At 43.6% G+C, this 27,745-nt stretch overlaps 1 protein-coding gene and 1 pseudogene across 2 annotated transcripts; one reads left to right on the top strand and one right to left on the bottom strand.

Moving 5' to 3' along the window:
* Positions 1-1,604: 1,604 nt before the first annotated feature.
* Positions 1,605-26,193, bottom strand: LIPK (lipase family member K). 2 transcript variants are annotated; one of them, XM_047825782.1, is made up of 9 exons: positions 26,089-26,193; positions 23,644-23,758; positions 20,642-20,840; positions 18,867-18,976; positions 17,496-17,632; positions 11,087-11,233; positions 9,182-9,253; positions 6,288-6,359; positions 1,605-1,844 (listed from the first exon to the last, which is right to left on the bottom strand). In XM_047825782.1, the coding sequence occupies exons 1-9, from the start codon at positions 26,191-26,193 to the stop codon at positions 1,605-1,607; spliced, it is 1,197 nt and encodes a 398-aa protein (XP_047681738.1). The 2 variants fall into 2 exon arrangements, with proteins under 2 accessions (XP_047681738.1, XP_047681739.1); XM_047825783.1 differs by having other exon boundaries at positions 20,642-20,741.
* Positions 26,194-26,886: 693 nt separating this feature from the next.
* On the top strand, positions 26,887-27,066 carry LOC125148465 (uncharacterized; annotated as a pseudogene).
* Positions 27,067-27,745: the final 679 nt, after the last annotated feature.

Genomic DNA, 27,745 nt, shown 5'->3' with positions numbered 1-27,745 from the left:
AACTGCATGTCAGAAGGTAATGAACAGCATTTAAAAGGACCGAGGGAGTAAGAGCAAATTAGGAAGCACGTCAGTCTAAGGTTCTCTTGTCCGAAAAAAACAAGTCTTTTAGAAATGAAGGCAAAATGCCTTCACTGATCAGCCCAACCGGAGACTCTGGGGGCCTCTCAAACTTTTCCCAAGGATATACACCCACCATTTCTCTCCCTCTCTCCCCAGGGTGGGGGGGTGAGGCCCCCAGGGACATACAAGTCAAAACCATGATGAGATATGCTCAACTCCTGTTGGTGGCTATAACAAAAGCAATACTAATAACAAAACAAAACAAAACAAAACAAAACAAAACAAAACAAAACAAAACAGAAGTGTTGGCCAGGATGTGGAGAAATTGGCCCCTAACACATTGCTCGTGGGAATATAAAGTGGCACAACCTCTGTAGAAAATGGTATGGAAGTTCCTCAAAAAATTAAAAACAGAACTACTGTATGATCCAGCAATCACACTTCTGGTATCTATTCAAAAGCATTGACATTAGGGTCTTGAAAAGATACACAGACGTCCATGGTCATCCCAATAGTATTCACAATAGCTAAGGTATGGAAACAACTTAAGTGTCCGTTGACAGGTGAATGGGCACAGAAGACGGACTTCATACGTAGATATAATGGCGTATAATTCAGCCTAAATGATGGCAAAACAAAGACTCTTTCAGACAAACACTGAGAATCCATCGCTAGCAGATAGATCTGCCAAACAAATTTGAAGAAAGTTCACCAGAACAAGAAAAATAAGGGAACTCTGTCAGCCCAGAGCCCGACGCGGGGCTTGAACACAGGAGCCGTGAGATCATGACCTGAGTCGAAGTCGGACGCTCAACCGACTGAGCCACCCAGGCGCCCCTCAAGCTTTTAACCAAAGAGACAAAACGATAGTCACAATAATAATAATAATAATGATTTGTTGTTACCATTAATAGTAGTTTACTATTGCTGATAAGAAATTTCCACAAACTTGGTGGTTTCAAAGAATACGCATTTATTTTGTCACTCTGGCTGTGGGTCTGGGTATGGCACAGCTAGTCCCCTGCAGCTCAGGGTGTCTCCCGGGGCTGCAAATGAGGGGTGGCCAGCCTTCTTTCTCAACTGGAAGATTTACTGGGGGATTCGTGGGCTTTTGAGTTCATCCAGGATGTAGATGTAATTGATCTCACAGCTGTATGATTGAGAATCTGGTTGTTTGCTGGTTATCTGCTATAGGCACTGATCCTAGAGGTCATGTAGGCTTCCTCCACATATCTGTCCTCTTCATCAAACCAACAAGGGAGATCTCTTCTCCAGTCTGCTTGATGGATTCTCCTATAATATGACGCAATCAGGAGTTGACGTCCTTTGCCATAAACGTGATCCAAACAAGGGTGTGACGCCATTACTTTTGCCAATTCTGTTGGCCAGAACCAAGTCTCAAGGGCGTCCCACACTCAAGGGGAGAGGGTTACACCAACACACGGGCACTAGGAGGCGAAAATCATTGGAGCGGTCACCTTAGGGTCTGGGCGCCACAGTATTATTTTAAGAATCCACTTGCTTAGAGAAAGGGAAGCTATTTAATTTTGCAAACATCCGTCCATCAGTCTAATAAGGTCTTGGTAAATTTCCTGCGGTGCGTCCTGTCCGAGGTAAAAATCCACATGATTGTAGTGTGGAATCAACTTATAGTAAATAAGCCTGGGAATTTGGGGCAGTAAATTCTCAACGTCCTTGAGGTCAGCCACACGGTCGTGTCCTCCGCTCCACACAGCTGTGGGCACTTGCATGTTGGTCACGTTGTACAAGGGAGGTGTGAGCTAAGTATGATTAGAGACGGAGAGAAAAAACCAGATTTCGCAGAAAACCACATCAGGGGAGTAAGTAACCTTATCGATTGTTAAGCAAGTTCTTCAAATGCTAAAAGTATGCAGTTAGAATGCAATTAACGATTTCCAAACATTAAAATGTTAGAAGTGCTCGAGAGCACTTCTGTGCAATGGTATGAACTGTGAATAAAGAAAAAGATAACCGTGATATTTCTGATTTGCACATTGGGGAAAATAGGAAAGAATCCTTGAGGAAGGGGGCTTTTATTTCTATGGGGGACCATCTTTCTTTAAAAAAACGTTTTTTAAGTATATTTATTTTGAGTAGGGGGGATGGTCAGAGAGAGAGAGAGAGAGAGAGAGAGAGAGAGAGAGAGAGAATCCCAAGCAGGCTCCATACTGTCAGCACAAAGCCTGACATGAGACTCGATTCCATGAACCATGAGATCATGACCTGAGCTGAAATCAAGAGTTGGTTGTTTAACTGTCTGAACCACCCAAGGCACCCTTATGGGTGACCATCTTTCCTGTAGGGCTTGGCATTCGGAGTATGTCCTTTTGAAACAATATATATGTGTGTGTGTGTATATATATATATATATACACACACACACATATATATATGTATAGGATAAATGTAAATACCTCTTCTCTGGTGCAGAAATCTGGGCTTGGGGGGATTATTGACACTCGAGCAGACTCTTTGGGGAGCACTGAGACCAATGGATGAAGACAGTTGAAGTATGACGTGAACAAGGAGCCAGCCTGTTCCAGAGAACGTGATGTCTTTTCCCTTCTCTCTGGGATCCACCGAATCCCATCCCCCAGCTCCTCAGTGGCCCCGGATGACCCCGCCTGGCCAATCAGTCCTTCATCCCTCTGGCCTCAGTGACTGGATGAGAGATGGGCACGTGGCTAAAACCGGGCCAGAGTTCTCTCTGGAACTTTCTGCCAGTGCTCCTGAGAAAAATCCTGGCTTTTCCTTCGGGTTTGTGGTGGAAAGAACGATACGAGTTGAGCACACGCAGTCACAATCTTCCTATTTTTGAAATAGCCTGAGAAGGGAAAGAGCATTTGTGAGCAGAACTGGGAGAGAGAGGGCGGGGCGCAGGGAGAAGGAGAGCCCGGAGGACAGCGTTCCAGTTCCCAGCCATTGTGAGTTGATCACCACCCTGTTCAGTACAGTAAAGCAGTAAATAGATTTTTTTAAACCTAATGTCACGTTGTCTCCTGCCATGCACAACTGAGAGAATACGGACTGCCACCATATTCCAGGGACCGAATTGTGTTTTCCCCAAATTTGGATGTTGAAACCTTAACCTCTAATTTGACTGTATGAGGAAGTAAGGCTGTTAGGAGGTAATTGGGGTTAAATGCAGTCATAAGGGCCAGGTCCTAATTAAGTAGGACTGGCAGTCTATAGGAAGGGGAAGAGAGAGATCTCTCTCTCTCTCCAAGCGCACTCGCAGAAGAAAGGGTACGTGAGCACATGACAAGAAGGTGACTGTCTACAAGCCAGAAAGGGGCTCTTCCCCAGAGCCCCACCAGCTGGACACTGACCTTGGACATCCAGCTTCCAGAATGTGAGAAATAGATTTCTGTGATTTAAGCCACTCAGTCTATGGTCATTCTTTTTTTTTTTTTTTTTTAATGGCATCCTGAGCAGATTTCTACACTGTTGTTAACAATTTTTGGCAGCAAGGTTAGGAAGAAAGGGTAACGTGGACAAAGACACAGATCCTTGGGAAACTGTATCCTTGGCCAGGGAGAGGTTTCCTAAATTAGTAATGTACCTGATGACTTGGTTGCGGGGGGGGGCTGACTTGGGGACCGTGCACCTTCAGTTCTCTCGGCAGGGCGATATACAAGCAGAGATCACAGGCTCGATCATTACAGAAGTTACTGTTAGTCGATGGGTTGGTGTCCGGGTCTTAGAGTTACTGAATATCTTAAGTATGTCGCCTGTCCCCTATCTTGCTGGGAGACCGTGGCCCTGGGCTTAGGAGCAAGTGATAAAGGAGGAGGTGAGAAGGCAGCGACAAGGCAGGGAGGCCAGTGAGCACAGATCAGGGCTCACAGTGGTGCTTTAAGGGCTGGGGAGAGCCCGCGCAAGGCCCCAAAGGCCAAGAGCAAACTGGGGCAAGAGGAGGCATGCTTTTCCTGACTCTGGGTTTCTCAGCGGGATAATACAAAGCATAAATACTTAGATGCAAAGATGGAGAAAGTTAAAGAGTAGAAAGACAGCTGTAAATATTAGCAAGCTTCGTGGCAGGAGAGTGGGGTTGAGGAGCCCCTGAAACCAGAACACATTTACCGCAATGATTTAGGATGCTGTGAAGGATGAAAGGAAGCTCAGAAGAAGGCAGAGCCAAAAATGAATATGCAAATCAGGATGCAAATGAGACATGCTGACTTTGGGCCAAAATTTTTTTTTACTTAGTAATGAAGGTTTGGTGATTACACTGATAATTATGCCCGTCTTATTTATGGTTGATTACTCATAGTTGTGACAAAGGTTATTGCTTTTTACACATACATGTTGTTCACCCTCAGCTTGTTTGGGGTTTTCCATTTCTTTCCCAAGGTCCCGAGCAAACGACTCATATATAAACTTGAATCACCATGTATCCTAAAGATGGGAAAGATCATCCCCGTGACACAGCTCTCATCCAAGTTGACGTTTAACTCTCACAAGGTAAGCTCATCATCCAAGACTCTTTCCTTTTAGCAACTATCTACTCTTGCTAGGGTAAGAAATTGGTTACTCACAAGACAAATTGGGACTATGTGGGTATGTGTGTGGCAAGCAGCCTGGGAGAAAACTATAGCAGTTTGGGAGGAAGATCAGATTCTTCACTCCAGCTGAAATTACGTATCTTCTCTATCGCAGTTACTATGGTGGCATTGAAAGTCTGCTTTTTTGAAAAATTTCCAAATTTCCATACCCCTTTTTTTGAAAACCTCATGTATCTTTGATGGCCACTTGTGTAACCTGAGTTATATATATATGTATATATATATATAGTATGTGTATATATATATATATATATACATAGTATACATAGTATATACATATATATAGTATATATATATAGTTATATATATGTATATATATGTGTATATACACATATAGTTATATATATATACATGTATATATGTATACATAGTATACATATATATATAGTATATACATATATATATGTATAGTGTATATATATACACTATATATACATATATATAGTTATATATATATGTATATATATATGTATATATGTATATATATAGTTATATATATACACACATATGTTAAATGAGCAGTAATTGTCATCCCAAAGAACTAATAGGGCAGTGTTAGTTCATTTTATAATAGATGGGTAAGAAATGAGAGCATATGTTCCAGAAACAAAGATTACATATCTTTAATTCTCCTTTTAAAATATGGTCTTGGGGTCCCTGGACAGCTCAGTCACTTAAGTGCCTGACTCTTGGTTTCGGCACAGGTCACGATCTCACGGCTTGTGAGTTCGAGCCCAAAGTCCGGCTTTGCGCTGACAGTGTGGAGCCTGCTTGGGATTCTCTTTCCATCTCTCCCTCTGCCTCTCTCTCTCTCTCTCTCTCTCTGTCTCTCTCTCTCTCAAAATAAGTAAATAAATGTTAAGAAAAACATGGTTTTAATTAAGTGCTGAGAGTGTCTACTTTTTTTGATGTTTATTTATTTTGAGAGAGAGAGAGAGAGAGAGAGAGAGAGGGAACTGGGGAGGGGCAGAAAGAGAAAGAGAGAATTTCAAGCTGCTACCTCGGGGCCTGACATAGGGTTCCATCTCACGAACTGTTAGATCATGACCTGAGCTGAAAGAGTTGGACGCTTAGTCGACTGAGCAACCCCGGTATCCCAAGAGTTTCTATTTTTTGAGAAGGAATAAGTAGGGCTATAAAATCCAGGAACCCCTGAGTCATATCCTGGTTCATTACTAAGCTAAATAATTTTGACAATGTACCTAACCTCTCTGAGCCTCTGCAAACGTGGAGGCAACATATTTACCTTGTAAGGTAATTGTAAGGATCAAAACTAATATGGAAACATTAAATTTTTTTTAAAAAAAGGGGCGCCTGGGTGGCTCAGTCAGTTGAAGGTCCGACTTTGGCCGTGGTCATGATCTCATGGTTCGTGGGTTCGAGCCCCGTGTTGGGCTCTGTGCTGACGGCTCAGAGCCTAGATCCTGCTTCAGATTCTGTGTGTGTGTGTCTCTCTCTCTGCCCCTCCCAGCTGTCTCTCTCTCAAAATATAAAACATTAAAAAATTTAGAAATAATGGTATGGAACATGATAAGAAACCAATAAGTGGAATCTGATCTATATAAAATACGTGGCACAGTGTTGGAACCTAGCAGGTACTTAGTGAGTGGAGACTGATGACCACGGTCATCCATGTACCTGGTGAAAGTGCATCATGTTCTCATCAGGGTTTCCCCAGTCAAAAGCTTGGAACAGACCAGAATTAGCAGCCTATGATAAAATAGAAATAAAAACACATTACGATGATATAAGAAAACAACATGCATTTAAAGACCGTAAACAGAGGCACACCTGGGTGGCTCAGTCAGTTGAGGGTCCGGCTTCAGCTCAGGTCATGGTCTCATGGTTCGTGTGTTCAAGTCCCAAGCCGGGCTCTGGGCTGACAGCTCAGAGCCTGGAACCTGCTTCAGATTCTGTCTCCCTCTCTCTCTGGCCCCCCCCCCCCACTCTCTCTCTCTGTCTCAAAAAATAAGTAAACATTAAAATAAATAAAGACAGTAAACAGAAAATATACAAAGAGGATGACATTACATCCCACTCTTTAGGCACAAGAGCTAAAGTCCAGTAAAGATTAATAAGCCGGATAATAAGACTGATACGAGCCGATAGAGTAATTCACAGAACTGACTGACCGTCTTTTACTCTCCTCTATACCTCTCCAGTGAAAATTCTCAGATAGCAATGTGTTTATTTTTTTTTAAGTTTATTTGTTTATTGAGAGGGAGAGGGAGGGAGAGAATGAGTAGGGGAGGGGCAGAGAGAGAGAGAGAGAGAGAGAGAGAGAGAGAATCCCAAGCAGGCTCTGTGCTGTCAGCGCAGACCCTGACACGGGGTTGGAACTCATGAACTGTGAGATCATGACCATGACCTGAGCTGAAACCAAGTCAGACGCAGAACCGACTGCACCACCGAGGCGCCCTGACGACAACGTCTTCGGGTGTTATAACACTCTACAGAGGAACGTCTACAAGGATGCTGCGATTGAATGATTCTTGACCATCTTAGCTTCAGGAATCGTCATAATTTTTTTGAAAGAGGCACCAGCTGTTCATCGACATTGAAAAGTGACTGATGTTTTCCTACACAGCTGTGTCCAGTATCCCTGTCAGGGTGTCGTCACTACATTCCCTGTTCTTGAACACTTTTTGTTGCTCCTGAAGGGAACGTGCACGCGGAGTAGCTTCAGCGCTTCCCGTGTGAGGGGCTCTGTCCCCCCAGCAGCCAGCCGTGTCGTCCGTCAGGAGCGGGGCCACATGCTGAGTGTCTGAGACACCGGGCACGCCACTTGGACATTTTCATGTTCAGACTTCCGCTACGAGAATGGAAACGGTCATACACCTGCACGCCTGGGGCTTCCTTCTTCTGTGACTTGCCACCCACGCTGGACCGAGGAAGGAGGTCACGTTCACGTTCACCTCACACGTTCCAGTAGGCGATTCTCAGTCTGTCCCATGGTTTTTGTTTTTGTTTTTGCTTTTTTTTTCCTGAACTTGAATCTCAGAGATTTTTTTTCACACTCATTGATTTAATCCTGATGCTTCGTTTAAAATTACTCCCATCATGCTCTCTATTGACAGAGGCGGTCCGCCGCGGTCGGTTTTCAGCAATGGGAAGCAGCAGCGTGGGCTCCTTAGGTACCTGGGTTCTAGCAGCAAACAGACCTGGTCTCAGTCCAGGCTTAACGGATTACTGAATGTGTCATCCACGGCAAGTTACGTATCTCCCCTAATTCCCGTCTGTGAAATGGGAATGATGACATTCTCCTCATAGTGAAGATTCAACTGGGTGATGCATTAAATAGGGTGCTAGGGTGTAGCACCTAGAAATGCTCAACAAACCTCTTTTTACTAACATTACTACTCTCGTCATTGTCGTCACCCTTGCCGTAGCCGTCCGCATAACCTATGACCAAGTGTCTCACCTCATCCCCCTCCCCACCCCCCCTGACTTATTTCTGTCCTCAAGAGGACTTTCTGCCACAGGAGAAGAGATCTTTCTAAGAGCAGTGAGCTGTGAGACACGTAAGGGACAGGCCAGGACATCTGTGGCATAAGGGGTATCGATGCCTTCGTGGAAAGACTGTTAAGAGAATTCAGTGAGACCGAAGGAAATCACACGTACGAACAGCAAGGACACATAGTAAGTGCTCAGGGAAAGTGAAATTGGAGTTGTGTTACCCACCACAGACAGACCCTCAGAGAGACAGACCCTCTCTGTCTCCTCACCGGGGGGGAGACATTCTGTCCTGAGCATCTTTCTTCCGGCAGGAACTTGAGGGCTTATCTCCTGGGCGTGGAACTCTTCAAAGGAGTTCAGAAGTCCTCAACTAGTGTTTCAGGCTATCTACAGCAGTGATTCTCAACCGTAAAGCATGGAGCAAACTTATCGGGGTGGAGGTGAAAGTGTAAACTCGTAGGGATCTCGGATATGTCAAAACTTTGGGAAGACCCTTCTCTCCCCCGCCCCCCCCACACACTCATCACACTTGGTTCAGAAAGCTGGGCCAATTGAATATGACTTCTCCCTGAACTTGCTGAATATTGAGCAATACGGTAGCACACACACAAATTTAAACTGAGAGTGAAAACAGAAACCGTTAATCTATTTTCGTCTCTATCTCATACTTCACTTGCGCAGAGTAGAGCATTATTTCCACACTCTGAAATGGCCCATTCGCCAATAGGAGGATGCGCAGATCTTTCCGGAATAGCTCTATCATGTTATATAAAGTTCTGTTAGAACGGATGGTTTCCCAAAAGAGGAAGTACAAACCTTCCCTAGAAAAGGCAGTTGGGAGTAACCCAAAAATCAGAGTTCAGTCCGAATAGGTGGGAACCAGGCCCAAACACCAGAAACCGAGGACACAGAGAACAGAAGAGAGAACGGCGAAGGAACACGAGTTGATGCTGATTTCGGAAGCATCCACCTGACAGAGGCAGGTGCCTGAAAAACCCTGCGATGGGCTCTGGGTGTCCTCCTCAGGGCTCTCGGGGCGATGTGTGTGCATCAGACCAGGAGTAGGGAGCACGTACCTGGGCCCAGTGCAGCATGGTCTGCACAGATGTTCCCGCAGAGCTCTGTGCCAAATAAACATCCAAGCGACTCTGCAAAGTGGAGATTATTTCTCACCGGGAGGCTAATCATATGACCACACCGCAAGTAAACTTGAATATTCTCTTTCTCTCTCTGGGGAATGAACATGGACCATGCCCTCTTTAAGAACTTTCTCCTCCCGTAGCTCTGTTCTGTCCTGTACAGTCTTCATAAAGCCCACAGAGGCCATCCCGCCGGTCAAAGACACGAACATGCCTTTTCTCTCCCGCCTCACCTCAGATGGCCCAAGAGTACAGGGGGGTTGAGGGTGCGAGAGCCCCAGTGACCTTCGTCACCCTGTGTTAAGTCCCAAAGGACATTCTGAGAGAGTTGTTCATCATGAGACATTGAGAAAAGATCTAAATGTTTCCTCTGCCTTCGGATTTTAAGAACATAGTGAGTATTCCACAGGGCTCTCTGAAAGTTTGTGGAACATAATCCATCCAGGATTGTAACCTCCACTGACATTTAGACTTTTTTTCCGGATTAAAAAAAAAAAAAACTTGATATTTTTCATTGCCATTTTTTTTTTTTTTTACATTTTAGTATACAAAACGGTTATTTTTCCACCAAAGTGAGCACAGAAGGAGCATGGAGCTTTAAAAAAAAACACTACCCCTCATGAGCTAGCCAAACCTACTGAATCAATATCAAAATCTCCAGGGTTGAGTCCTGGACATGTGTATTCCTTCAAAGTTCCACAAACGCTACTCAGACATCCCAGGATATCCTCCACTAAAATAGACATCCTTGCAGAGATTCCATAGGCCGGCCCCCAACAGTTAAAAAAAAAGGGGGGGGGCAATTTGACTGTATAAATGTACAACAAGGGCCCTCAGTGAATGTTCTAGAGGGTCACGTTAGGAAGTCTTCCTCTGGCAAACTCTGAGGCCATGTCGAGAAGATGCTTTTGAAATTATCCCTCTTGTGTTTGCTTACAGCTCTTTGCCAGCTCTGCCTACATGATATGCTACCATCTAAGCGACAGGCACGTGCAATCCCCTCGGTAAACGGAGAAAACAGAAAAGGAGTGTGAAAAGGCAGGGGTTAAGGCAGGCTTTGCATAAACGGCTATTTACAAATCTTGTCTGAAAGCAAGAAAAGTGTTTAATCAGTGCTCTCCAGTAACAGAGGGAGACTAGGCTCTGGGCGGAAATCTGAGATAGTCGGAGACCATTTTCAACTATGTCCTGCTTCTGGCTTCAAAGATACCTCCTCTCTGGCTGGGGAGTGAACAGCAGCTTTCCGTCTTCCACCTCCCCCCTAGTCAGCTCATGGTGCCTAAAGAAGAAAAGGATTTCAGCTGGAGAGGACTCCCCAAGAAACCCAACTGATCCTTCTCAGTGTCCCTTCAACTGTGAATCTGTAGCTATCATTGGAAAGCCATCCCTTAATCCCAATGGATTAAAGAAGTCAGTGGTTCACAAAATGACTATTTCTAGATCACCTATGAAAGTGGGAAATTGGTTTAAAAATTACAGATGCTTGGGCATACTGAAATTCTACTTCAGTAGGTCTGAGATAGACAGACCTCAGGCACAGCAAGATAAATTTCAAAACCATAGTCTTCATGTCAGTGGAGGACTTTTCCAATGGCGGCGCTTTGGCCAACAGCAAGGGTTGGTGAGAATGTTCAGTGGCAAAGCCTTCTCAAATCCTCCTACTAAAGCAGGTGGAACCGCCTCCCGCCCCCCAGCTTCAGTCGGAGGCCATCAACATATAATTTCAAATCAGGAGACAAAAAGGAGACCTTGAGATGTGGCTTTCGCGCAATTCAGAGCACATTCTCCTCTCCTCTGTGCAACAACATAATTGCTTTTCTGGATCCGACTACTTACACATACCATGTTTAAGTTTTTTGGGTCAAATCCACTCAAAGTAAACAGGAAGTTGCTGCAGAGATGACGGAATAGCTTCCGGTTGCATACCTTGGTGGCAATGAATTGGTCAAAAAAGGTATGAGGGTAGAACATCTTGTCACCAAAAAACGCCTGCAAGATCAATTTGAGATGCCATCAGATTTCACAGATGTGGATGTCAAAAGTGGAAAGTGAGTGGTCATTCAGCCAAGAACTGGACAGAAGTGATATCTGCTCAGTGCTAGTCCTCAGTAAAATGGAAAGGCCTGGTAAATTTTGTTTTTGGTTCTCCCAGCCCACCTTTGTGGTCTTCTCAACACATCTCATGATTCCCTTTCCCAAGGTCCTCTACTTGGGGTGTTTTTCAGAATGCCCTCTGAGAAATTAGCCACCGTAGGAAATTGATAAGGCTTTGGAGTCACAGATACCTTGGTTCGATTCTGGACTCTGTCTTTACACCTTAAGGAAGTATTTAATTTCTATTATCCTGAACTTTCTCGATGATAAAATAAAAAATTAACATGCTATGTTGTAAAGGACTGTTGTCAAGATCATAAGTCATGTTTAAAAGGTACCTACTGAATCTTCTAGAACCTAGTAAACATTCCCCAAACAATAGCTATCATTACAAGTAGTGAATGATATAGACTTAATGAGCCATTCCTTCCAGAATCTTTTAGTAAACGCTTCCAGAGGCAAAACTTAATCCCCCTAAAATGAATCTTTACTAGTGAAATTTCAGGCAATGTTGCCAGTGAGTTGAACTTACTTTTTGAACTTTAGAAATCCCTTCAAATTAGCACACACATTCATATCAAACTCCTGTGCATATAAGACGAATCTTACCTTTGCTTCACAAAAACTAGTTTTATAATCTTAGGATAATAAACTAGATATGAGGATGAAAAAGTATCTTTTAATTCTTTCGGAAACATCCATTTACAGTAAAAAAAAAAACAAAACAAAAAACAACCAAAACAAAACAAACCTCGCTTATCTTTTTCCTGGAATCCTTTATTGACTGGTGATTATAACAATCAATTAGATTAGATTAGAACAATAATAACTAGCATTTATTTTTATTGCGTTAGTGCACAATAAGATCTCAGGCTATCTTTGGTAAACTCGATCCGGTGAATTCCTCCTGGGTAGAGTTGGTTGAATTCTGAATTTGAAAAGTGGTTATTTTATATGATCAAAGGTAATCTTCATTTAATGGAATATTTGATATCCCATGGAATATTAATGACTCTATGACACACCGTGACTTTATCTACCCCTTCCTATGGGAGAGGGGGAGGGAGGAAGGTTAAAAAAAAAAGAGGCTATAATTGTTAAGCTAGTTCAAATCATATTTCTTTAGGTCGGGAAGGCAATAATTAACCATGGCAGACATTATCTAATTCATTCTGGCCTCTTATTCATTTTGTCTCAATCACTGGGACACTTGAACAATATATTAGATAATTTATTAAGCCACTTATCAAATTGTAACTCTTCCTGTGTAACTGTCCACATGGTAATTAGTAGTAGCCACAGACACATAGAGAGAACTTTTTTTTGTTTTGTTTTTAAAGAATGGCTTCTTTAAAAAAAAAAAAAGACGTTATTTTTTTTTTTAATTTTTTTTTCAACGTTTATTTATTTTTTTGGGACAGAGAGAGACAGAGCATGAACGGGGGAGGGGCAGAGAGAGAGGGAGACACAGAATCAGAAACAGGCTCCAGGCTCTGAGCCATCAGCCCAGAGCCTGACGCGGGGCTTGAACTCATGGGCCGCGAGATCGTGACCTGGCTGAAGTCGGACGCTTAACCGACTGCGCCACCCAGGCGCCCCAAAAGACGTTATTTTTAAGTAATATCTACACCCAGGGCACCCGGGTGGGCTCGGTCGGTTAAGCATCCGACTCTTGATTTTGCTCAGTCGTGCTCTCGCATTTGTGAGTTCAAGCCCCGCATTGGGCTCTGTGCTGACAACGACTCTCTCTCCCTCTCTATCTGCCCCTTCCCTGCTTGCTCTCTATTTCTCAATCAAAATAAAGAAAAATAAACTTAAAACAAAGTAATATGTACACATGGGGCTCAAACTTAAACCCTGAGATCAAGAGTCACGCGTTCTACCGACTGAGCCAGCCAGGTGCCCCTGAACTTACCTCTGAAAGGAACGTTTTCATCTATTCTGTTCTCAAGTGCAATAATCTAAATGGAGTGGCTGGCACATGAATAAGTAGTGAAGGTAGGAAGCAGGGTCTGGTTTTCACCAGTGAACATTTTTCTTTTTCTTTTTAACATTAAAAAAAATTTTTATAGTGTATTTGTTTATCTGGAGAGAGACAGCAACAGTGCGACCAGCGCAGAGCCCAATGGGGAGCTCAAACTCACAAAACCACACGATCGCGACCCGAGCTGAAATTAAGAGTCCACTTACCCGACTGAGCCACCCAGGCCTCCCCTAACATTTTTCGTTTTCAACGACCAATATCTTCATCATCCACCCTTGGCAGAAACTCCGAATGAAAAGGAAGTACCAGTTCAGAGAAGTGAGCAACCGTGGAAGCATGATGTGAAGAAAGAGGTTAGGGGCACCTGGGTGACTCAGTCGCCTAAGCGTCTGACTCTTGATTTCACCTCAAGTCATGATGTCCCGGTTTGTGAGATAGAGACCCAAGTCGGGCTGTGCGCAGACAGCGTGGAGCCTGCTTGGGATTCTCTCTCTCTCTGACCCTCCCCCATTCACATGCACTCCCTCTCTCTCCCTCTCTGTGTCTCAAAATTAAATAAACATTCAAAAAGAAGAAGAAAGAGGTTCCATCTGCCATAAAAGGCCCTTGTTCTTTATTCTGACAGCCGGTGTTTCCAAATACTGGGTGAATTAGCATGGCAGTCGCTGACTTTACCTCTACACCCATGCATGAGTGACTCAGCAAAACGGTCATATATTTACCCAGGGACAAATAACTGCTCCTTCCCCCTAACCTAAAAAGAGAGGAGAGTAAGGCAGGCCAGTAACGCAGGGCCCATTTGTATAGCGTGGTAAACGTGGCTTGTAGAATGTAATTCCAAGTTCATTCTGGAGGGGGCGTGTGTGTCCCATAACAGCACAAGATTCTTCAATTTGCTCTTTCGGTAACTGGGTGAATTTAAAAAGGCACCACTTCTTTTGGGTACATGGCTGCATGCCAGGTCACGTGACTTGCCAAGCCGCCCATGGGCTGGATGCAGCTGTCCGTGGCTTGCTGAGCGGGGCACCCGAAGGATCCCGGACTGACTTCTTCAGCCTGGCATTGAAAAGGTGGGGGAAAGAACTATACAGAAGAAAGAGCACCCACCATCGATGACCTGGTCAGATCTGGGTTCAAGTTCTGGTTCTGTCACCCACTAGCTGGGTCATTCGGGACAGGCTGCTTAGCCTCTTTGAGCCTCGCAGTTTTCTTTTAAGAAGCGAAGACAATACTAACAAGGCTCACTGTTTAAAGAACATGTAAGGAGCAAAGGGTCGAAGCAAGCAAGATACAAGAACACGTAAATGCCCAGGGACCAGACAAGGGGCGGGAGCGAAGGAGGGGATAAACAACTGGCAAACAGGAAATCTGAAACGCCAAGTGCTGTGGCTTTGAATCCAAAATAAACTCAATGAATACTACTAGATAATATCTAGTGAATACCTGCTGTAGGCCTGGTACTATGCTTAAACATGTATCATCTCAGTGAATCTCCCAAACAACTTGACACATTTTTACCCATTTTTTTACTCATTCATCCATGCACGCGTGCATTCATTCATTCACTTTCAACTTTATTGAGGAATAATTGACGCCATAAGACACTAAATATCTTATAAACGAAAGTTTGTACACTTTGACCTACATTTCCCCATTTCTCCTTCCTCCAGCCCCTCGTAGCCACCGTTCTATTCCCCTTTTCTAGGAAATTGGCTTTTTAATATCAGATTCTACATATAAGTGATTCAGTGCAGTATTTGTTTTTCTCTGTCTGGCTTATTTCATTTGGTGTTATGCCCCCCAGTTTCACCCATGTTGCAAATGGCTGTATTTCCTTACTTTCTTTTGGCTCTTTAATACTCTTTAAAATTTTCCCATTTTCATTTGTTGAGAAATCTCTACACTGTTTTCCATAAGGGTTATACTAATTTACATTTCCACCAGCAGTGTATAAGGGCTCCCTTTTCTCAACATCCTTGCCAACATTTGTTATTTCTTGTCTTTCTGACAATAGCCATTCTAGAGGTGACTGGGTGGCTCCGTTGGTTAAGTGCCTTACTCGATTTCAGCTCAGGTCATTATCTCAGGCTTCATGAGTTCAAGACCCGCATCTGGCTCTTGGTTGGTAGCTTGGAGCCTGCTTGGAATTCTGTTTCCCTGTCTCTCTGCCCCTCCCCCGCTCATGATCTCTCTCTCTCTCTCTCTCTCTCTCTCTCTCTCTCTCTCTCAAAAATAAATAAACATTAAAAAAGATAATAGCCATTCTAACAGGTAGGAGGTAATCCTCCATTGTGGTTTTGATTTGCATTCCCTGATCGTGAGTGATGTTGAACATCTTTCCATGTACCTATTGGCCATTTGCATGTCTTCTTTGGGAAAATGCCCTTTTTAAAACTGGATTACTTGCTTTTCTGCTATTGAATTGTATGAGCGTTTTAAATATTTTGGTTATTAATCCCTTATCAGATACATGGTTTGCAAATATTTTCTCCTATTCTGTAGGTGGCATTTTCAACATATCGAAATGTTCCCTTTGCTGTGCAGAAGCTTTTTAGTTAGTCCCATTTGTTTATTTTTGCCTTTATTGCCTGTTCTTTTGCTGTCTTATCCAGAAAATCATTGGCCAAGACCAAGGTCAAGGAGCGTTTTCCCTATGTTGTCTTCTAGGAGCTTTATGATTTCAAGTCTTAAATGTAAGTTTTTAATCCATTTCAAGTTAATTTTTGTGAGTGGTATAACATAAGGGTTCAGCCTCATTCTTTTGCACGTGGCTATCCAGTTATCCAAACACCATGTACCGAAGAGACCATCTTTCCCCCACTGTGTCCACAGCACCCTTGTCAAAATTTAGTTGACAATAGGAGTGGGTTTCCTTCTGGATCCCTAACACACTGCTCTACGTACCTGTTTTTATGCTGGTACAATACTGTTTTTATTACTACAGCTTTGCAATATAGTTTGAACTCAGGAAGTGTGATGTCTTCACTTTAGTTCTACTTTCATAAGATTGGTTGGGCTATTTGGGGTCTTTGTATTTCCACACAAATTTTCGGATAGGGTTCTTTTTTTTTTTTTTTTTTTTCTATTTCTGTGAAAAATACCATTGGAATTTTGATAGGGACTGCACCGAATCTGCAATTCACTTTGGGCTGTATGGACATATTAATGGTATTAATCCTTCCAATTTGTGAACATAGGCTATCTTTTCATTTATCTGTGTCTTTCTGGGTTGTATCAGTATAGAATTGAATCACCATGGGCTAACTTAATTACTTCTCACAAACCCAAATCTCTGGCTTCCGTAAAGATTATCTTACTTTTATCCGCTTTCACTGAAATCACTGAACACAAGGATCGCTCTTAGTCAGCCCTGGGAGAAGCCCGTATCAATATGGAAGAGAAAAACACACTAAGCCACATGGACCAGTTCACTTCAGCTGAATAACTGATCAGATTAGTCAGCCGTCAGCCAGCACAGAGAATCTGGACTTCAGGATATTGTCCAGATTTTGAGGACTTGACAGACTGAGAATCACTAAAAGCTGGACTTTCAGTGATGGGGGGAAGGTATGGTCTGTGCAAATCATGACAGCAACAAGTAGCTGATATTTATTAAAAGCTTAGAACGTGCAAGTCCTGGTTCTAAGGGATTCACATGTCTGACCTCAGTCCTTAAAGCAGCCCTATGCGTGGGAACTATTATGATCCCCCCTTTACAGATGAAGAAAATGACTCCCCAAACATTTCAGGTCTTGGCCAAATTTACCCAGCTAGCTAGGATCCAACCCCACGCCATCTGGCTCCGTGTGGTGATTTTAACTACTACTCCATACTTCTCCTGAAAAACCAAGGGCTGCCAGAGAGAAATTTAACCTACTAGATTAAACAAATCAATTAATCGAATCAACATTTGCTTTATCTGTGATTGAGGAATGACACGGACAGAAGCCTGTGGATGTGGATTTAGACAATAGCGTAGAATGGCATTGGAGTGAGCTCTCTGAACCCTGTTGGTAAAATTACACCACGGTACGTCTCCATCGATAGCTTATATCTGTTATCGTCTCAGAAGTTTATAAAATGCCATTTTGTCTAAGGTTCTCTTCCCTTGAAATCAGCGAAAACAGAGCTCGTTTTAGTTACTACAGATTTAAACTTGGAGGAGCCACATACCTTGACTACTTTTCTGGAAAGAGTTGTTAATTTTTTCATAGGACTTTGGGTGTATTTCACCGTGATGACTGGAGCCAATGCGAAAAATATCTTAATCCTTTTAGCCAGCTCTGGATTTGTAGAGAATGCTATGAAAGCTGGAAGGGAAGAAGACACTAGTTTGTAGGTTTCGAACAAGTCTTCATTCATCGTAAATGATAGCAAAAGTAGTCCTATTAAAAAGAACAACAGGAACTGAAAAAAAAAAAACCAACAACTTAGAGTAAGTACCATCTGTAGGAAGAATTCTCTAAACTTCTCAAGGATGGAATTGACTAATTCAAAATACAGTGACTTTCCTGTCCCTGGAGAATTTAAGTCTACTGGTAGAGAGTGTTGCAGAAAGGGTTCAAACACCCACTGTGGGGCATACCTAGGTAAACCCCGAGGGCCATTCTCCTTTGGCCACTCTCCTTAATACTGGACAACATTGGGCTATGATTGTGGCTTCCCATTCAGTAGATGCGTGGAGATTTGAGCACGTTACCTCCCCACGCAAGTCTCCGCTTTCCCAATCTGCAAATGTGGAAAACAGGATCCTTCACGGATGAATCTTTTGAAGGTTAAATTACGTATGCATAAAACTGAAGGTATTATTTGGCATTCTCACCATTAGAAAGGATTTCCAAATTCAGCCGGTTGTAACACACGGATGATAGCGATCTCAAATGTTTGTAGGTCGCATGAGAGGCGTGGGGAAGATGCATCGCCTAGTACAGGCGTGGAGAGACCTACTTTACGCCAGAAACCTGATTAGGATCCAGATACAGAAAAGAGCCTGGTGGAAATGGTGTTGGTATTGTTGAGGCGTCTAGCTAATGGGGATCAGGGAAGGGAGCGAGGTGCCTCGTGGCATTGCCCACACGGCCTCAGTGCCTCTCGGAACTGCAAAAAACACTGATGGTCCCCACATTTCGTCCCCACGATCTGTAATTCTCTGCTTTCTTTTTGGTGTCCTCATTAGACTGCAAGCTCTTTAAGGGAAAGATGCATATGATTTTTGTCTCTGCCTCCCCAGCATCTAAACCGGTGTGACAAATGTGTGTGGTATACACAAATGAATAATTCTCTGTCCCTCAGGTTTACCTATCAATCTCCAACAATCTCCAAATTCAACGGGGGGGGGGGGGGGCAGCCTGTGTGTGTGTGTGTGTGTGTGTGTGTGTGTATCCCTGTTGTCATCCTTGGTTTAGTTACTTCAGAAACCAGCCAGAGGGTTTCCCAGGTCGAGTCCACAAGCTAGAGACACTGCGCAGAGGGAGGTAGCCCTGACCCCTTCCGTGAACACAGAAGGTCCTCTGACACTCTCAGGTCACCCCTGCCCAAACACACCGATGGTGGTGCCTTGGGAGTGGCCCACGTAGTAGAGTCGCTCTTGTCCCGTTTTCTCTGCAATAAAATTGATTGTGGCTGGAAGGTCGTAGTTAGCCATCTCATCCAAACTGCCAAAGAGAAAGAACAACAAAATTGGAGAAAAAGCACCTCATTGCCAGGCCTACAGTGTTCGAACACCTTTACTGCAGCCACAGATACTTGGCGCTTGTCGATTTAAGACTGGAGTCAGTATATAGCATTAGGCATCTCTGCAACTTCTGAGGATGTCACCTTGATTGCAAGAGTAACAGGGTTAAGAAACCAGTCAGAAAAATCTGCTTTGCAGAGGCCCACAGAGGATCTTCCTGTAAGGCTGGTCATGTTTCACCTCACTCTACGGCAGATTTGCCAAACTCCCTTGAAAAGAACAATTCCTGGAATGCCTACGTTGTAAACAGAATAAAGCAAGTAGATTTGTAGACCTCGGCCTGGACAGACTGCCTCGGAATTTCCGGGGAAGAGGCCTGGTGATCTGCACGTTTTCACAGGGCCTCTTTTCCTGTGCAGAGTTGGGAAAACGCTCCCCTAGGGCATATCCTCATGCTGTCTGTCATCACCCGTGACACAACAGCACTGGGGTGTGGAGTCAGGAAATGCCATGTGGCTTCTAAGAATGAAACCAAGGAACAAATGACTTCAGGGACCTTCAAGGCAGGCTTCTTAGCTCCTGTGTCAGCACGGGGCTTCCTGCTGTAATGAAGCAGCCGTGCCCCAGGGGCACTGCTCCTCAGTCATTCTGTGGTCAGGCTTTCTCTTTCTTTCCCCGGGACCTGGCTCCAGGGACGGCTTCAGCCCCGCCAGCCTATGGTTTGTTCACTACGGAGTGAATCAACATTTAAAATACCATCTGCGCAAACTCACTCTAGGCTCCCTCTTGGCTTATCAGGGATGTCTGGCTCCCAGAATTTTCGCCCAGAATCTTGTTTCTGGTCCCATTTCTCGATTGCTTTCCTTTTTCCTCTTTAGTAAGCACACCTTGTAACCTTCCTTTGGGGTCCACACTGACAAAGTCAGAGTCCTGGAGTTAACCTTTCTAAAGATGACCTTTGCGTTTTGATTTTTTTTTTTTTTTGCATATATACCTTGCACACACACGCCCTCCAGACACCAACACATGGGCTTTTTATTTCTTTTCCTTATTAAAATTTTTTTTAATTTTTAAATTTTAAAGCTGGCTTTAAATTGAAGCTGGCTCCAGGCTCTGAGCTGTCAGCACAGAGCCCAACGCGGAGCTTGAACTCACGAGACATGAGATCATGACCTGAACGGAAGTCAGATGCTTAAATGACTGAGCTACCCAGGCGCCCCAACAAGTGGGATTTTTAAAACAAACATCAGTGCAATGAATAAGGACAATTTCTTCAGAGCCTGGGTAGAGGAAGATACGTTTGTTTCTTTCTTAAGTATTCCACTGGGTGTATTTGCACAGTAAGGGAAAAATCAAAGGGTGTTGATCCATATAAATGAACAAAGCAGGGGCACCTAGGTGGCTCACTTGGTTGAGCCTCTGACTCTTGGTTTGAGCTCAGGTCATGATCTTGTGGTTTGTGAGATCAAGCCCCACACTGGGCTCTGTGCTGTCAGCACAGAGCCTGCTTGGGATTCTCTCTCTCCCTCTCTCTCTGCCCCTCCCCTGCTTGTGCTCTCTCTCTCTGTCTCTCTCAAAATAGATACACATTAAAAAAATAGATAAATGAACAAAGTACACACTTCACCAGTACGTATCTCTTTACCTGAAGGCCCAGAATTCTCGTGATTTGGGTGAAAATTTCAAGTGTTTTCTGGACCAAGTGTTTCCCCGGCTGTTCCCCAGCCACACGTCATAACCGATATCTGCCAGAAGGAAAGCCAAGCTGTTGTTCGGAAGGTTGCAAATCCAGTTACTGGCAGACGCAATTAACCCGTGTTGCAAATACACGACAGGCTTTGGAGCTGCAAGACACGGGCGACAAGAATTTCATGTCTGAACCCTCTGAGCATCTATCGGAAAATTCTGTTCCTGACTTCCTCTGATATAGGACAGAGGTTAAGGGATGAAATGTGGCACGGGGTAAACCTGGGTTCTAGTCTTTTATGAACTACTTACTTGGGCAAGTTATTTATCCTCTCATGTCTTGTTTTCCTCCTTGTAAGATTTTGATTTAAATAATATATTGTGTTGTTCCATAGGTGCTGGAGTCAGGCTGTTCTTGCTTAGAATCTATTCCTCCCAACACTGACCCCTTTGTGCCTCAGTTAACTGATCTGTATAATGGGCAACAGTAACAAATGCTATCTCATAGTAGAGTCAGAGGAATTAAATTAGGATAAAAATACATAAGAGACTGTCCAACACAATAAATCATTTCCCCTATTATTATTATTTCTACGAATAACATTTTATTTCTCAAGGAGTCTCTGATTAGAAAACTAAATTTTTCTCAAAATAATAAACACGCCAGAAACAATAAACACGCCAATTTTGAATATTGACGAATGCCAGGCACTAGGCTAGATTTTACACACGACCGCATCGTTTCATTTACATCGTCGGGAAGCAAAATGCAGAGATGTTCCGTGAAATGTTATGTGACGTAAAGTTGTTAACTTGATATAAAAGTCCTGCTCACAATGTAGAATTGGAGCAGCTTGACTGAGGAGAAAAGAAAAGGAGGAGGTAGGGGGGTGGTGTTGAGACAGAGAGTAGAGAGAGAAGGGACTGCCATGTCCCCGGCTTTTACAAATGGTTTGTGGTCCTGTGCTGGTACCCACGACCCCCTGAGCTCACTGTGGGGCTAGCCCAGCTTCCCGAGATCGGACAGGCTACACTGGGAGATACTCTGGAAGGGGCTCTGGCCACCACGACCCAAGGAACCGAAGTCTATGTCCATTCAATCGAACTTTCCGGGGAATGGAAAGAAGAGGTGCTACTAATTCTCCTAAATCATTGCCAAAGAGCAGTCAGAGGCCGTAGGCCCTCTCTGATCTGAGCCCCCACAGCTTCTCATCACACAGACAGCCGTCCAGCTCACGCCTCTTGGCAGCTACCTTGCCTGGCAGAACCGAAATCGAGTTTGGGCAGACGGCGTTCTCACGAGTGTTTACAAAGGTCATGGAGTTTTCTGGGGGCTGGCGGTTGGTTCTATAAAGTCAACAACAGCTCCCTCTGGTTTGGAAAATCGAGATTTTCTCTTCACATGATTAAGGATTGTGGTACCGGGAGGTTTTGTTATACAACACCCCCAAAGTATCGAAGGAGCTAAGAAATGAGAGAAGAAAGCAAATAGTGGCTTTGCCAAGTGACTTCCTCTTTCCTCTACAGGGATCCATCTTGATTATAGGGAACTAGAAATGGGTGTTTAATTAAGTTTAAGTATAGTACGAATAGGGTCAGACTTGCTTTAAAAATTTTTTAATATTGGGGTGCCTGGGTGGCTCAGTCGGTTAAGCGTCCGACTTCGGCTCAGGTCACGATCTCGCGGTCCGCGAGTTCGAGCCCCACGTCGGGCTCTGGGCTGATGGCTCAGAGCCTGGAGCCTGCTTCCGATTCTGTGTTCCCCTCTCTCTCTGCCCCTCCCCCGTTCATGCTGTGTCTCTCTCTGTCTCAAAAAAAAAAAATTAAAAAAAAAATTTTTTTAATATTTATTTATTTTTGAGAGAGAGAGACACAGAGCAGCAGGGGAGGGGCAGAGAGAGAAAAGGAGACACAGAATCGGAAGCAGGTTCCAGGCTCTGAGCCGTCAGCACAGAGCCCGACGCGGGGCTTGAACCCACGGACCGTGAGATCGTGACCTGAGTTGAAGTCGGACGCTTAACTGACTCAGCCACCCAGGAGCCCCGGGTCAGATTTACTTAGAAAATGAAGTCCCAATGCCTTAGGAAGAGAACTAATTACAAGTGAAGTAAGTTGAAAAGCTATCATAGTAGCTGAAGCAAAAGATGATGATCACGTCCAAGCTGAGGGGAGTTTTTGGAGGAGAGAGAAATTTAGACGCAAAATTGATAGATCTTGGTGATTGGCTGGATATAGGAAACGAGGGAGAAAAAAGTGTCAAGGTGACTCTTAGGGTTCTGGTTTTTAAGCCTGAAGAGAGGGTATCTCTAGAATACCCTGTGTGTGTGTGTGTGTGTGTGTGTGTGTGTGTGTGCGTGCGCGTGTGTGTGTGTGTGTTTTGGAAGGAAGACAAAATGGTGGAGAAAAAAAAAAGACTACATAAACAGTGTACAATTGGCTTTTGAACACCATAGGTTTGAACCTTGTTGGGTCCCCTTATATGTGGATGTTTTTTTGAGAAATACAGTACAATACTAGAAATGTATTTTCTATTCCCTAAGATTTTTCTAACAACATTTTCCTCTCTCTACCCTACTTCATTATAATAATACAATATATAATATGTATAACGTACAAAATATATGTTAATTGACTGTCTATGCTCTTGATAAGGCTTCCGGTCAACATTAGATTATTAGTAGTGAAGTTTTGGGGGAGTCAAAAGTTATATGTGAGCGTTCAGCTGCTTGGAATGGGGCTAATAGTGTCCCTCACCCCCCTGTTGTTTTAGCCAACTGTATATCTAACTGCTTTCAAAAGTCCCAAGGATTATACAAGTGAAATGGAGTCTAGCGGTGGAGGTGATGAGTTTCTTCTGGAACAGGCCAGACTATTTCAGAACAAAGGCTACCCTGGTACTGTGAGGAGACCTAGGAATCTCTGCTTTAGGCATGATTCCTCCCAAAACAAAATAAATCCTACTTTTTCTTGGACATCCTCTTCCATGGGGAATCCTGTAAATTCCGAGGACATAACCATCCTTGGTCACAACGTCATACTCTTCATAAGGATAACCCCAGTAGGAAATAATCTGGCTCTGAAAAGAGGGGAGGAAAATGAACACATTCATGGTGTCATGTCTTGATAAACCGCAATGTGGTACTTCACGTTATACAACTACTGTTCCATGACGTCCTGGGACAGAATGCAGCAGGAAAAGCAGGATAACTTGGGGAGGGTTTTAGGAAGAGGTTGCATACAGAAGCATGGGAAGGCGAGGTAGGGTGACCGTACATCCTGGTTTGCCTGGCTTGGTATTATGAATGCACCCAGGGTTCACTCTCAAAATGTTTGCAAACGAATTATATGGTCATCTGATGGGGGAAACCATGGGGGATTGTGTGGTACCCTGTGGCTAGTTACGAGTGAGTTGTTCCCAACCTCCCATGAAGGGAGGTGGGAGAAAGTGGTCACCAGGCCCAGAGTGAGATAGAGAGAAAAGGGCACATGGGGAGGAAGTATGGCCTTTAGCAGAAGGGCACAGCCCGCTTAGGGTGACCTCATGGAGGAATCCAGGGCAATAACTCATCTGATCTCACCCTCCTTCCGCCTTCTGATCTCCTGCTCAAGATCTCAGTCGGCTGAACTGAACTGAAGACCAAAGTCAAGGGAACTTGTTGCCTCAGTTCTTACAGCTCAGCTTCTTGGGCAGAGAGAAAGGTGTGAAGAAGACAGAGCGGACCCAGATAAGAGAAACGTCCCACAGAGATACACACGCAGGAGAGGAAGTACCGTTTACTGTCATCTTCCGCACAGAGCAGTTCATGTCCCCTGCTTTTTTAATCCTTACGACAGGTCTTTGAGATGGGATTATACCCATTTTGCGGCTGAAAGAACAGTGTCAGCAAGATGAGCAATCTACCTGAAACTGTACTCTAGGAAAAGCTAAGGACAAAAGGAGAGTCTGAGTAAGTTGAGCTCCAAAGCTCACGCCTTTACCACAGGATTCTGCATTTGCCCATGCAGCGTGCACCAGAGGTGTGCATATATTATGGGACTATTTAAAACAGTGGTTATGAGCCTAGATTCTAGAGGCAAACTGTACGGCATCGAATTCCCGCTCTTTCTCTTGTTAGCCAGGCAACTTTGGGCAAGTTATTTAACCTTTTTGTCCCTAGCTTCCCTCAACTGTGAAATGAAAATAATACTAGTGTTTTTTCACAGATTTGCTCTGAGGGTTATACATAAAGTATCTAGAACGATGCCTGGCACGACATAAGTGCTCTAGAGATGTTTATAATTCTTGTTATCTTTATAGAATAATTAAGAACCAAAAAGCACCCGGGCCAGGAAGGACGAGAATGTGTGCGAATATGACAGGAAGAGGGAAATTTCGATACGAGGACATATTAGCCATGGACTGTGGGTTCAGCCATGTAGGAGGTTAGGGGCACCTGCTGGATAGTGTGGAGAGAGGAACACACAGGAGACAATAATTAGAAACTTTGGCAATGTCATTCTTCTTAAGGTTCTACCACAAACTTGGCACTGGTGAGGACATCACTGGTGCATAAGGTATACAAGCTGTGGAGCATCCCATTGGAATGAAGCCCTAATGGTGGACATTGTCAGTCATTTGCCTCTTTTTCTTTTTCTCTCTTCCTTCCTTCCTTCCTTCCTTCCCTCCTTCCTCCCTTCTTTCCTTCCTCCCTTCCTTCCTTCCTTCCTTCCTTCCTTCCTTCCTTCCTTCCCTCCTTCCTCCCTTCCTTCCTTCCTTCCTTCCTACCTACCTTCCTTCCTTCCTACCTACCTTCCTTCCTTCCTTCCTTCTTTCCTCCCTCCCTCCCTCTTCCTTCCTTCCTTTATTCCCTCCCTCCCTCCCTCCCTGTCTTCATTCCTTCCTTTATTCCCTCCTTCCCTCACTTCCTTCCTTCCTTTCTTCCCTCCCTCCCTCTCTTCCTTCCTTCCCTCCTTCCTTCCTTCCTTCTTTCCTTTCTTTTCTTTCTTTCTTTCTTTCTTTCTTTCTTTCTTTCTTTCTTTCTTTCTTATATTCTTCGACTAGCACACTATTCCATTCCACTTTTGATATAAATTTAATATAAATTTCTGATATAAATACATTTTGATATAAAGGTCATCAGTATGAACTCTTGAGACTGCTCTTCAGGAAACCAGCATCAGATGGTAGCTCAAGCCACCAGGAAAGGGAATATTACTGGCCCAACTTGGCTTGGGTCTTTCAAAGCTTAGATTAGCAACTTTCAGCCACTGGCTAACCACAGCAGGGAAAGGGGAGGAAGCACAGATTTTGTCCATGTAGAACTGGTTGTAGACGAGCACATCGATTATATCTAAATTACTGTATATAAAATAATGATAAATTAATACTTCTTTATCTTAATGTTTTCTTCTTAATGAATGACTTACAATATTCATAGTAGCCTCAGGATTTGTGATGCCTCCTTTCTTGTGATAACCATGTATAGGTCCAAGAAGAAGCACCCAGTAGGCTGCTGCTAAAAGCTGCCACATTGTGGGGGGTCTTCCTGGGAAAGAAAATATTAACATATGTGTCATCAAACAGAATCCTGAAAGTGAACTTTGCTAGAATCCTTGTATAATACTACTGCGGGAGAGCATGGGAACATGCTTCTAGGTTACACTTTACCAGGCAGTAAACGTAATATTCAAGACTCATTCCATGAAAAATCAGAAAGTATAAATTTTTACTAAGAAAGAAGGAAAGAAGGAAAAAAAGAAAGGAAGGAAGTCAACTTCAAGTAAGTCTCCAATAGACAGCTGAACAAAAGAAGGGAATGTAGAATTTGCAGAAAGAGAAATATAATGGCCAATATATTAATAAAGCACACTTAATATCTCTAGTTATCAGATAACGTAATTCCTTTTCTTCTGATCAGGGGAGTGAGTGCTGGCATAACCTTTATGGAGAGAAATTTATTAGCATGTCTTGGAAATTTAAAAATATTCATCGGGGCGCCTGAGTGGCTCGGTCGGTTAGGCATCCGACGTCGGCTCAGGTCCTGATCTCACTGTCCGTGAGTTCGAGCCCCGCGTCGGGCTCTGTGCTGACAGCTCAGAGCCTGGAGCCTGTTTCGGATTCTGTGTCTCCCTCTCTCTCTGCCCCTTCCCTGTTCATGCTCTGTCTCTCTCTGTCTCGGAAATAAATAAACGTTAAAAAAAAAAACTTAAAAATATTCATGTCTTATTGCTTCTTGGCCTTTTGGCTAAGATCTGTTCTTTTCAGTGTAATATCTGATGCATCTTTTATCTGAGGACAATATATTAAATAGATTTTTGGAACTAGAAGAGGGAATAGGAGCTTGCTCCGTTCCCTCCATGCATCACCCTGGTATTGCTGTTAAGTCCAGGAACGGTGCACCCCCTGGGGGGAACAAAAAAAAAATTCGTATCTTTCACTCAGTAATTCTATCTCCAGCAGTCTAGCCAAAGGAAAAACAATATATGTGTAATAATAAAAAAATACATTATAAAATTGTTCCTGATTATATATCTTAATATAGTGAAATTTACCACATAAGAGATCGATAAAATAAATTATGGGTGAGAAAGAATGGAATTATTCAGCCACCAAGTATGGTTATAAGTGTTATGTGAAATTTCTATTATATAATATTGAGAGAAAAGTGATGTAAATTGTGCATATATTTTGAAGCCCAGTGATAAAACAAATTATAAAAAGGAAAAAAAAAATAAAAAGAGAAACCCCTCATGATTGACCCCAAGACCTGACCTTTACTGCCTACCTGCATGTACCTGTCTATATTTGTCCACACTTTCCTAAAGTTCTTCTTTAAGAACTTACTTCTAAGCTTATATCTTAACTCAGGAAAAACCCATGATGGGCACAGCATCCCATGATGGAAACAGAAACGACCCCTCAAGCAACAATGACTGCCGGAGGGAGAGCTGTGGTGGCCCAGACCACCCAGACCAGTTTGAACTCAACCCCTGACTCACACCTGCACAGAGGACCATGCTGTGACCAGCTGTTAACCTCTACCTCATTATAATACTGAAATCTCCACCCAAGGAGGAGCAGAAG

This window comes from Prionailurus viverrinus, chromosome D2 (genome assembly GCF_022837055.1).
Source record: "Prionailurus viverrinus isolate Anna chromosome D2, UM_Priviv_1.0, whole genome shotgun sequence".
Lineage (NCBI taxonomy): Eukaryota > Metazoa > Chordata > Mammalia > Carnivora > Felidae > Prionailurus > Prionailurus viverrinus.
This window is presented reverse-complemented; position numbering and strand designations above follow the sequence as displayed.